Source organism: Squalius cephalus, assembly GCF_949319135.1.
Source record: "Squalius cephalus genome assembly, chromosome: 7".
Lineage (NCBI taxonomy): Eukaryota > Metazoa > Chordata > Actinopteri > Cypriniformes > Leuciscidae > Squalius > Squalius cephalus.
The window spans coordinates 11739269-11752426 of record NC_137128.1 but is presented as its reverse complement, the minus strand read 5'-3'; the positions used below and the strand labels follow the sequence as shown (position 1 = coordinate 11752426).

At 39.0% G+C, this 13158-nt stretch overlaps 1 protein-coding gene across 1 annotated transcript in view; it reads left to right on the top strand.

The window, feature by feature from the left end:
• Positions 1 to 13158, top strand: part of mov10l1 (Mov10 like RNA helicase 1) — a 44488-nt gene that overhangs the window by 27390 nt on the left and 3940 nt on the right. The window contains exons 16-22 of the mRNA XM_079876192.1: positions 938 to 1119; positions 1984 to 2130; positions 2314 to 2435; positions 4263 to 4362; positions 4473 to 4619; positions 5156 to 5329; positions 5408 to 5557. Coding sequence (XP_079732318.1) covers positions 938 to 1119; positions 1984 to 2130; positions 2314 to 2435; positions 4263 to 4362; positions 4473 to 4619; positions 5156 to 5329; positions 5408 to 5557 — 1022 coding nt within the window. The remainder of the gene's footprint in view (positions 1 to 937; positions 1120 to 1983; positions 2131 to 2313; positions 2436 to 4262; positions 4363 to 4472; positions 4620 to 5155; positions 5330 to 5407; positions 5558 to 13158) is intronic.

Sequence of the window (13158 nt, the reverse complement as noted above, 5' to 3'; positions counted from 1 at the left end):
CAAGTACATAAACGAATTTCGGTAGAGTTGAGGGAGCATTCCTGTGGGCGGAGGTTAGTCAAAAAACTGTTTTAATGACGTCATTAAAGAAGGAAGTAGAGGGATGTAGTCCAAACGGGCCGTTCACTGTAGTCGACTTCTGTTAAATAAAATATCTCGCTTGGCATTGAACTTTGAGCTTTATAATTTTACAGATATTATTTCTACTCTAACAACAACATTACACACTAACTAAAGTTTGAAACATGGGATCACGAAGAACGGGACCTTTAAAGTCTGGACCTTCTTGATTGACCAAACAATCGATATTAGGAAAAACCTGTCCTTCAGATACTCCAAGAGATGACAAGTCATTGAGTTTGATAAACTGTTAAGGAGTAGCTAGGAAATGAACTTTTTCAGTGTAAGAAAGTGTTAAGTGAAGTTTGACTTCCCATGGCACTTTAAACAACATGAACTTAATCAGCACTATGATCTGAGGGTACTGGCCAGATTTGGGAACAGAGCCACCTACAGGACAAGAGATCTGAAAAATGTCTGGTTTTGCTCCTACATTGAAATGTTTGTTGAAATATCATGATCTGCCAATGTGTTCTGTGGTTCATGCTTAATCCGTCAATACCAATTTTGCTCTTTTTCTTTTTTGTTGTTTTTTTATTTTTTTTTATTTTTTTTTTACACTTTAATGCATCAGCACAAAATTTGGTAGAGATCATAGTCAGCATGTCCTGAAGGTCCATGACAAGTTTGAAGACAGAGCCACTTAGCGCTCACCTTTCTGAAGTGGACCGTGTGTGTGTGTGTGTTTGCCCTGTGTTATGTTAGCTTAGCATACTAATCAATGATCTTGTTTTTTATTGTGGCTCTTGCTGCTTGCATCTATATTTCCTTCGGAATTTGTCATTATGTGATTTGAGACAAATCTGTGCCATTTCAGATTTGACATTGTCTGCAAAACGCATCCCAAACCCTGGCCAGTTCTTCAACGTTCAGCTGAATTCTGCCCAGAAAGAGGCCATTAAACGGATTCTGAGTGGAGAGTGTCGACCCACGCCCTACATCCTGTTTGGGCCTCCTGGCACAGGCAAAACCATTACACTCATAGAAGCTATTCTGCAGGTAGTTACTACATAGTTTGTGCATGTGCCTGGAAATCTGCGAGGCAGAGCAAATTCTTTTAAAACAAATGCTATTAATAAATGTTTAAGGATTGCATAATGTTTAAGTGTGCTCTAGAGGTCGGCTGATATTTGCCATTTTTAAACCTATTAGTGTCTGAAGCAGGACTTTTATTTTGAAAGTACATAGATACACAGGACGTCCCATTCTCTGTCTTCATTAGCTTATTGTCTTTAAAGTTCTGTCTTATAAAATTATTAGACTATTAAACAGAATTGGCTTCCTTTAATTGGTAATCGAAAGGCAAACACTGTAATACTTTCTCATATACTGTCAGTATTCAGCAAATACGCATTCATATAAACGATCACTAGTTTGCTCAATTTGTCACTAAACAAGTATATTTCTCTTTATTATAACATTAATGTAAAGCTGAGTCAGAAAGAATACAGGAAATGTACTAAAACAGAATCATCAGTCATCATTTGAATCAGAGTCGTCATTTGATGCTTTATTAGAACATATGATTACATTTCCGTTTTCCGTTCCAAGATTACATGTTTTTTTTCTCTCACATCAAAGCATAATAATGTACATAAACATTATGTGGACGAGAAGTTAATTGCAATGCAATCTGTGCAAGTTGTCAAAAGACAAACCCCACAACAATAACTAACCTGCAATAGTGAACTCTTGCACTGCTGCTAAATAAAAGAGCAAGCGTTGCTGTTTGGGTTGGAAATAAATAATTCATCGCTGAATTTCTAATCTCTCAGCACTGTTTGTAGTATAAATTGTGTATTTTGTTGAGTTTGTCTTGAAGTCAGATTGTGTGTGTGTGTGTGTGTGTGTGTGTGTGCGCAGGTGCATCACCGCATCCCCTGCAGTCGTGTGCTGGTGTGCACCCCCTCCAACAGCGCCGCTGACCTCGTCTGCACGCGCCTGCACCACAGCGGATACTTGAACACTGCCATTCTGGCTCGTGTTAACGCCACCTGCAGGCCAGAAGAGGTGTGTTGTGTCTCAGCTGGAACTGCAGCCTGTTGTTTTAATGCGTTTCTCATTCTGTCGTTCTCTCCCATCTGACGGTTCTACACTGATTAAATAGACCAAGGAGGTTTTATTCCAGGACCTTCTGATCTTTACAGGCAGTAAAGCATTTTATTTATTGTGATCACATTTTGTGCTCTACAGTCTATGCCAGAGGAGTTGCGTCAGTACGCAAGAGCTGGAGAAGATATTCGACATGCCAGTTTTCATCGTATTGTTGTTTGCACTTGTTCCAGTGCTGGAATGTTCAACCAGATTGGTCTACGGTAAGACGCTGACATTTAATGGCCTTTATTGCATAATGTGCACTACATGGCTCTGTTCTTAAATATACTTCATAAACTATTTTGCTTTATTTTGACACTTAAACCACACTTAAATGGGTTGGTTCACAAATGAGAATGCTGTCATCATTCACTCAGTTGTGAATATAACGACCGACGTGTGAATATGGCACATGCGCTGAAGTTTTGTGCTGAATACATGTAAGTGCTACCCTGGTAATCCAGAGTTCTCGCGAGAGCACAAGTTGAATTTGCTCAGCGAGTTACTCTGGCGTCGAGTAATGATGCTCATTAAATATGCCCTTGTATCCATCTGCACCAATCACATCGGGTTATCTGATATAGGCGGGCCAGAGGCGAGATGACGACAGCGCTGTGACATCGAAGTCATTAGTAAACATTGCAAGATGGCTATGGATGACCACCAGTTGTTTGAAACGGCTTTGGCCGCTACAATGAACGAGTTAGACTTGGCTTTTTATCTAAAAGAGGAACAGAAGACGGCGCTCGAATCCTTCCTTTGCAAGAAGGGCATTTTTGCTGTTTTGCCGACCGGATACGGCAAGAGTCTAATCTACCAGTTAGCTCCGCTGGTAGCTAAGCGAATGGGGCTTGTTGTGATTGGTCGAAGTGTTATCCAATTGTGTGCAGTGAGATTTTCAATTGCATGCTTGGTGCCGCCCCTCGAGCTGGCCCATTTTCATTAGTCGACGCCAGACCATTAGTCTTTCAGATTTAGGTCTGGATTTCCAGGCTATGTAAATGCACATGTAAACAAAAATGTGATCGGACTGGGGGTCATATAAACAGAGATCCAAAGAGATCATATTTCAGAATCCAAAATCCCGATATATCGCTTTAGCATCGATATCATGGTGTACGCATCCGCGATAGTCACATAGCAGGATGTACGACGTATAGGGATCATAGTTGATCCGTACAGACCAGGAACCCTGTTTCAAACGCACGTGAGTCTTGGATTAATTGCAAAGTTTAACCATCATAGAGGGAAAGTTGATCATTTGCATGTGTTTTAGGTCCTGTCAGTTTAAACATTCAAGCGATTTTAAACCGTTCGAGTGCAAGAATAAGCTTGAACGAACACACACGCAAATATTATGTAAAAATGTCCTTCTCTGTGAGTATTCTAGGAAACGCAGTCGATTATGGCTTATCTGTGCATTTGGTCTTAAAGTGACAGCAGCCTAATATTCCTGCTGCTGACTGTCATTCATGTTAATCAACCAACAACATACATAGAGAAAACCGATTGTGTAGCTTTAATAAAGATTAATTATATTTAATTTATTCAGTGAAGACTATGCAGTGTTATTTTACATTTGATTATTCAATCCCTGTACCTGAATACTGTTAGACTTACCTGAAAAACATAAAGCACTGTTTATTTCATTTGTATCTTTGTTCTATTGTATTTATCTAGGCTATCTAGGTCATTTCTTTATTTTCTATGCAGATTCAGTCCCCTACAAAATCACCCCAGTCATTCTAGAATGCTGAAAATTTTCATATCGCAATAAATATTGCAGAAAAACAAAATATCGAAATGCCCTAATGTAAACATATCTAATGGGGTCCAAGAGTTTCATCCTCTGAAAAGGACGTAAAGATATCGTAAAAGTAATCCAGATGACTGTTTGTATACTGATTGAAATATAAGGGTTATTCACTCTCAAATTAATGTCATTGGTTCTTGCACAATGGCATCATGTCACATGCCATGCAAAGAACCAGCGAGGTTTGAATTTAATGTTGGATGTTTTTTTTATTTTTTTTAACGTGTGTTTTTAGGGTTGGTCATTTTACCCATGTGTTTGTGGATGAGGCTGGTCAGGCCACTGAACCTGAAACTCTGATCCCTCTGGGTTTGCTGTCTGAGGCAAGTGGGCAGGTGAGACTTGACAATGTTTGTGTGTTGACCCTTTGGAACTATATTGAGCTATACTGTTCACTTGTTTATTAGCCTATATCCTCTGACTTTTACCAATCTTTATTCAATAGATTGTGCTTGCTGGTGATCCAAAGCAACTGGGGCCAGTGGTGAAGTCGAGACTTGCTGCTGTGTTTGGACTAGGGGTTTCTCTTCTCGAGAGGCTGATGGGAAATCCACTCTACAGCTGCAGCGAGAGAGGCTACAACCCCCTGCTGGTCAGGAGAGATCACAAATGATTACTGTTTATTTGTGTGATATAAAGCAATATTCTGAGTTAAATGCTGTCAGTTACCACACAAAATAAATTGACATCACCTTTAAATTTTTATTTAAAAATGAGGCATATAAATGGTCCATTCTCTAGACTAATTTCAGTATTCTGTCATTAATTACTCACCCTCATGTCGTTCCAAACCCGCAAGACTTTCACCTTCGAAACACAAATGAAGATCTTTTTGTTGAAATATGACAGCTTTCTGTTCCTCCATTGACAGCTACGCAACTACCATTTTGACACTTCAAAAAGTTCATAAAGAGATTGTGAAAAGTTTTCTGAAGGGAGTCGATCGCTTTCTATGATGAACCGATTTAATTTAGGCTTGTAGTACTACTCCAAATGAGTAATACTACAAGAACGGATAAAGCAATGAACGAGTGGCTCTGTTCAGATCCTGTGATGGGGAACCACTTCCCAGGCTCTCCATCACAAAACCTCCCCTTTGTTGAATCTAGTTTAATCCGTATTTTGTAGGTGACTAAGCTGGTCTATAACTACCGCTCCCACGAGGCTCTGCTGGAGTTGCCTTCACGACTCTTTTACGCGGGCGAGCTGTGTGTGCGCTCTCAGAGAGCTGTGGTGGATGCTCTCTGCCACTGGAACAGACTTCCAACTAAGGGCTTCCCCTTTATTTTTCATGGAGTTCGGGTAAGTAAAGGCTTAAATGTCACTTCTCAGGCCCTGCATGTGTTTTTGTCTGCTGTACATGTCGACTGTGTTTTGAAGGGCACTGAGATGAGGGAGGGCAGTAATCCATCATGGTTTAATCCTGCGGAGGCAGTGCAGGTCATGATGTACTGTTGCCAGCTAGCAAAGAGACTCTACAACCCCATACCAGCTACAGACATCGGCGTCATCGCGCCCTATAAAAAGCAGGTGAGTACCTGTACTGCAGATGGACAGTTTTCTCACCATCTGGCCACCATTTCAGACCCTATGTCTCTTTACTGTTTTGTTTGACATCGATGCAATGTATTATTATTATTTGCAACCTCCCCCTCCTTGTTTTATGAAATTTGAAATGCATATAGCCCCATGACGGAAAATAGTTTTAAAAGAAACCTCATCACATCAGGTTGACTTTACACCAGTGTCATTTTTTCCATTAAAGACTTTTAAATATTAAAAATATATGTTTTAAATATTGTGTGGGAAACGGAGATGGGATCAGTTTTCCAGATACAGAAGCCACTTGATGTTGACCAGTGTAAATGCGCTGTCCCCTAAATTAACATGTGATCAAGCAGATCTGATCTTCAGCCAATGTTGTGTAAACGCAGCCTGTAATTGCTCTGTAACAAGGACACATTAAAAAAAAAATTTCCTCCGCTACGTGTCGGGGTCCTGATCAGCCTGTCGGGGTTGTATTCGCTATAACAACCGCCTCACTATACATTATCCCTTACATATTATATTATATTATATTATATTATATTATATTATATTATAAAGGAGTAGGGGTGTAACAACACAGTCATATCGAGATATTGTGATATGAAAATGCGACGATATGTATCGTTGATGTAAACAATGATTCGTGATATAGAGTTAGTTAAATCCAAGCTTACTGTATTTATGAAGCACAAAATTTTTTTTTTTTTGAAACCTTAGAAATTTCTGTCCCTCCATTTTAAAGTCCATTCCTCTAAAACTTAAAAGTTTCGTAAAAATAATCTATCGAGTGGTCTAATCCAAATCCAAGCCTGAAGAGACACGATGGCTTTATATGATGAACAGATTCACAACAAAGTGAATAGTAAACACGTACGTTCAAATGCGGGAGTCTGTGTGTGCGCGGCTTATCTGTGTAGGAGCAAATGCCTGCATTGCATTCTATATTCAACATATAGAATCATGCTTTCAGTGGAGGAATATTTGTGGGTCCTGATAAAAATAAAATAATAATATAATTATTTTTAATAATAATAAAGTAATAATAATAAAAAAAAACCTATCTTCTTCATTTTGGCTTAAAATAACGTGATGGTTTGTATTGCATGTTTAGTATCGCGATTTGTATCGAATCGTGGCATGAGTGTATCATTACACCCCTAAAAAGGAGATATTATAAGTGCATTGGTTTTGGAGTGGTTAAATGCTGCCCACTTCTCTGGGTGTGTGTGTGTGTGCACTTGGATGGGTGAAATGCAGAGCACAAATTTCGAGTATGGGATACCATACTTGGCTACACGTCACTTCACTATTTATTTCTTAAGGCGAGACACTGCAGGTAAACAGGGATTTTTTTCTTAATTATAAAGATATTAACTTTACCAATATATATGTGACCCTGGACCACAAAACCAGTCTTATGGGTAATTTGTTTTAAATTGAGATTTATACATCATCTGAAAGCTGAATATATAATCTTTCCATTGATGTATGGTTTGTTAGGATAGGACAATATTTGGCCGAGATACAACTATTTGAAAATCTGGAATCTGAGGGTACAGAAAAATCGAAATATTGAGACAATCGCCTTTAAAGTTGTCCATTTCTATTGGCGATAGTGCTGCATCTATTCATAAAAATAAATGTTTTATGTATTTAAGGTGGGAAATTTACAAAATATCTTCATGGAACATGATCTTTACTTAATATCCAAATGATTTTTGGCATAAAAGAAAAATCTATAATTTTGACCCATACAATGTTTTGTTGGCTATTGCCACAAATATACCCGTGCAACATAAGACTGGTTTTGTGATCCAGGGTCACATATATATATATATAAAAAAAAAAAAATAATAATAATAATAACTATTTTTTGCATTGCAAGTTTACTGAAAAAACATATTTAGATATGCAAATGAGCTCTTATCTCCTTAAATATGCACGAATATTAAAATATAATTATTGCCATGTTTTTAATCCAAAAATGGTATGTAAATCAAGTAAAAATCATTGTGTTAATAAATCCTTCTGTAATAATCATCAGGATATAACTGAGAATGAACATGGAAAGTATGGCTTAGGTAAGTGCTACACAAGTTGACATTTTTGATTCAGAATGTTGGGGGAAAAAACTCATTCTGAGAAAATGGCTGTTAAGATATAGATTGCATAATCTCATATTTACAGATTAGAAATAACTTTTTTGTAACAATTACTCATTTACCATTTCCCTCAAAGCTCTACTACACAAATGGATGCATATATAGCCTTGTGTAACTATATTCTAGACAGAGATGTGATGAGAGGAGGGAAAATAGAGAAGTGGAGTAGAGAGAGGAGAAAAGTAAGAGATGGAGAGATTAGTCTGCCATGCCTGCCTCATATGTTGGCCCCTCTTTGAGCTCTTGCTTATGTCTTTTGACCTTTTTGGCTGTCACAGCTCTTTCTTTTATGTTTTGCACAAGCAGAAGTCAGAGAATATGCTTTTACTATTCGAAGCCTGTCTACACTTTTAATTGCGTTAATTGTGACCCCTGTGGTCTCGAGTCCCAGTCTGTCCATTACAGATAACATGGCTGAAGCACCTTCATTGAATGTTGAAATAGCCACACTGGCTCAGGGACGTGCACAGGAATTTTGAGGGGCAGTTGCTCTGACCTGAAAAAAGGGCACCCCCCTCCCCCACAAAAAAAAATCTATCTGACCGTGTTTATGTCCAAACTCAATGCCTCATATTATGGTCTTATTATTTATAAAGATTGCAAAACGTCAGACCACACTGGCTGCTGCCTCAACTCTGATTTTGCCAACAAATACAGTTTTGGGACACCTTGACCAAATGACTGAATTTAAGCACTCGTTTGCATTTTGGGTGCCCCCATGCTGCGTTCTCTGCAATAGCCTATCGCTGGACATCCTATGATATAAAGGAATAAGCTTTTTGCCAACCTCTTTTGTCAGAGAGCAACCTGCATGCTCATTGTGACTCTCTGGTGTCAAACCATTTTCCTCTGCTTTCCTGTACCAGCACCATGGGGGTTTACATCTGTTGTGCAGGGGATTCTTGTCAGTTGACATGGAGTGGAGGAGGCTAGCCCAAATAGAAGTTCTCATTTGTTCTACATTGCCCTGATTAGTAAGTATTGCCCCTCTGTAATAATTTTGCAAGCTATTACAGCTTGCAGCTGTGAGCTTGCCTGCTCCTTTCCCACCCAATTCCCCCTGTGCACTAAGTTTTCTTAGGAGCTGTACCCATACGTTTATGTGCATGGTTGATGCATTCCAGTTTTGTTTCATTTCCTGGATAAGGATTCAGTGCAACAACCTCCTTAAACGCTGCACTGTCTCCATCAGAAAGCATCTGAGTGTAGCGCAGCTGATGATTCCTGCTCCACGGCTTTGCTGGAACCAGAAAAGTTCTTTGTACAGTCATTGTACATTTCTTTCCATGTGTTGCACTCTTCCTCTGTGATGTTTCTTTCTCTCTTTGAAATTTCCTTTAGTTCCTTTACTTTCATATTGTCACATGCATGACAATAAGATGATAAAACTTCAAAGTCTATCACAAGCCCTGTAATAAGGTCTATGCACACACCAATGTCATAGTGTGAAGTAAAGCCCCTTTTCTGCCAAGTCCCATCAAAAGACACACTTATGTTCCCTCAGAATTTCTGCCACATCTGGGTCAGTGTCTTCATATGTCTGTCTGACCTGCTCTCTGGCCTTTCCTAATGACTCCAAGCCTTGCTGGATCTCTGCCACTGGAAGTAAAAGTGTAGTTTATAAAAAGACTGTTCGACCTATCAAAATGTACCTATACGAGTGCTAATCAAAGTATTACACAATAAATTGTAAATGTAAGCATAAATCAGGCTGAATAATTAACTTGTTATTCGTTCATTGTGCAGTGGAAATATGATAGGCCTACCCTGAATTGTCGGAACAACCTCTTACATTGCTGGACAACTTCTAACTGGCTGACTTTACCCGTCACTCTCCAGTTCTGTCTCTGAAATGTCTTCAGGTGCAGTAAAGGGATACCCAACATTTTGGATATTTTCTTTAGAGCAGCATATCCCAGTCCTAACTCGTGTGCTAACAGAACCATTCTTACATTTATATCAAAAGCTACATCACTCCTTGATGACTCCTGTAGACGTGAGGATGAGAAAACACTTTTCCTGTACCCATTTTCTCGTGATTTACATTCTTTGCACTCTAGCAACAGACTGCCACAAAACCTTGATTTTGGGGATCTATGTTTATTTGTAGAGCATCTGACATACGATTTGGACAAATCAATTCTTCAATCAACTCGTTCAAACGTGAGATGTGCATTATTAGCCACTGCTGTGTAACTGGGCTGAAATCCACAGATATATTCCTATCGTTATTCATTGCATGTATTTTGCGCTTCGATGCACTATAAACGTCTATTTTCTCGCAAATAGAATCTTTTTTTCATGTACTTTCCTTTCTTATTCGAGCTATAGAAAGCTGCTTAGGTCTCTCTTTTGATGCTTTTGCATGGACATTCTGCGTTTTCACCATCTCTACCGCATTGATGTCTCCATTGCATTGATGTCACATGACGTGACACATTTTGGCAAATCAGGTTACCAGAAATGGATTTTAATCTTCTTTAGCCAATGAAATTTCACCTTGTGGGTTAGATTGGCCTTTAGTTTCTCCCTATTGGTGAGCTCTGAATAGGAAATTAACACATTTAGGCTAGCTATCATGACGCTAGAGAGAATGAGCTTTCCAGATACCAAACACACACTGTTTTTAAAAGCAACCACTGAGGTATATTGGTATGAAAAATGCTAACTTTTGACAAAGTTAGAGGAAAATGACGTAAGAACACAATGTCTAAAAATAAAAATCCTTTTTATGGTTTTACTGTTAAAGACGACATGTTATAGAAGCAAAATATACCAAAATTATAAGGATTAAAATATATTCTATATTCTAAAACCTTGTTGAATTACAGTACTGTGCAAAAGTCTTAGGCATGTTAATACCCCCCCCCCCCCCAAAAAAAAAAGGGGGGGGGGGGGGTATTAACATGCCTGAGGCCCTGTTTACACGAGAACGCTCGCGGGTGAAAACGTAACAATATTTTATCAGATGTGCCTTTCGTTTAGACGGCGACGGCGTTTTTGGGGCTTAAAAACGCAAAAAAGTGAAACCACCCTCCAGAGTGGAAATCTTAAAAACGCTCCACTGTCGCGTTTCCGTCTAAACGGTAAAAACGCAAAAGTCTGCTAGACAGTGAAGGCACCGATCAGTGCTTCACATTGCCACCTAGCCGCCTGGAGTGCATACTACATTGAATTTCACACACTTTTGCGTCACCGTATGCACGCAGATTTCCCCCCCATAACGCTCGTCTAAACGCAGAATAAAAAGTGATCACTTTTGCGTTTTCTCTTCAGATCGTTTCCGTGTAAACGTAGCCTAAGACTTTTGCACAGTACTGTATATTAGAGTAGGGAAAGTTCATTCTTGTTCATTTTCTGAGATCATCATTGTTCACGTTGTTTTTTTAGTTTTTTTATGTTTCTTCATTCGGATACATTTGCGATCCATTCTGAATAAACAAAAAACACAGTTTACATGCTTCGTCCTTGTTGCATTATTCATTAAGATAATTAATAAATGCACGCACAATTATCCATGAATGTTGATAAATGTTGCAGATATGTTTTACTATGCACAAACAAATGCCTTTCAACTTGTGTGTGCAAAATTCAGAAGTAAATGAATGTGCAGCAATTTGTACAAATAGAGAGTCTGTAGGCTTATATGCGTGTTGTAGCCATTAAATAAGCTCATTTAGTTTCATATTTGTTAAAATATAATTCATTTCATTGAGTTGATTGTTTTGTTTTGTAGAAAGCCTTTCTTTAAAGTGAATTCCGTTTTGTATAAATTGCATCTTAAATGAGAAGCAAATATAGCAGACAATACAATCATGGAGGCGCCGGCACGGTCACTTGCATTGCACGTGAACTGGAGCGCATCTCATCATAAATTAACCGAAACTCAGTGTATGCCTCACAGACATGAGAAATATATCTAAAGAAAGCTTGAAATGTCTTTAAACGAAACGATTCAAAACGAAAAGAAATAGGCTACTCTCTGATTATGTAATCCATGATGTCCATGATGATACGGAGATGGCGATCATCAACTTCATCTTTGCAGCCGACACTGTTTATTAATAAAAATCAATGCATGCGTGTCACCGGATTTACAAATGCACATCTTGCTTGTTGCACGCACACATATTATGTACATATTATGAAATAACGAGATATTATGTTGAAATAACATTTTTAATAATAATAAATCTTTACGAATATTTGACTGAATGCTGAATGTTGTGCTTGTTCTATTTAATAAAATTAATACTTTAATTGTGATAATTAAAATAATTGAATATTAAATATTAAGTGGCCTATGTTTGCTCATTTATTAATAGTATTTATATATAATATTTCTAGACTAGCACCCCCTCAGCACCTGCGTTACATTCTCTGACGCCGCCCCTGGTTATAACGGCCCACGTATTAAAAAATGGTCGGGTTTAAATCGGGCTCGGGCTCATAATTACAGTTAATGTGTCGGGCCGGGCCGGGCCGGGCTCGGACACAACGTGCACAGGCTCGGGTAGGGTCGGGCTTGATTTTTTTTTTTTTTTTTTTTTTGGGCCTGATCTAAGCTCTAATTTGGTGGTTTACAGTGTCAAAACCTGCATACAGGTCTAGTAGAATAAGGACAGATGATTTGGAGTTTGCTCTTGTGCTGTTAATTTTGCCAAAAATTTGTGCAGTGTGAAACGATTCAGTGTTAGAATGTAACGGCTAGATGCTTAGCAACCAACAGCCAATTGCATGCCTCATATTCATGTGCTTTGGACAGTCACGGAAACACCATGGGTGCTTCTCAATATCCCTCCTCGTCTCCTCTCTCCTCCATCCTCCATCCTATGACCCGGAAACCGATCGAGCACAGCCATCTTGAAGGACATCACAATTCTCTAATTGCACTGCGAGGAGTCGAGGATCGAGGAGTTAGGAGGCTTCCTGAGGAGTCATGAGCGAGGATACACAGGTGCATCCTATGCGGAAGAGTTTTATCGACTTAAACGTGACGCACGTCTAAATTCTCCTCCCCCTTCACATCGGTCACAATCATTTTGATTTATACTTTACTTTTGCAGTTTATATAAACCACACACCTCACATATTTCAACAGGGTATCTTTCTTTATTATTATTTATTATGAATTTCTTAAATAAACAAATTTCAACAACATGAGGGCAGATCCTGAGCGCTGCTGCTGACGCGATGAAGTGACGCTCGAGTGATCAAGTATTCCAATGTATAAAAAAAGCTTTCATTCGATCCCTCCGTCCTCGCGTCTTTTCCTTGCAGCCTTCCCTCGCATCCTACAGGGGGCGGAGCTGAGACGCGAGGAAAGGAAGCGAGGAGAGGAAACGAGGATGCACAAATAAGAATTGAGAAGCACCCCATGTGCTGTTTGTAAACAGTTGTTTCAGCATTTGAGGGGGAGGA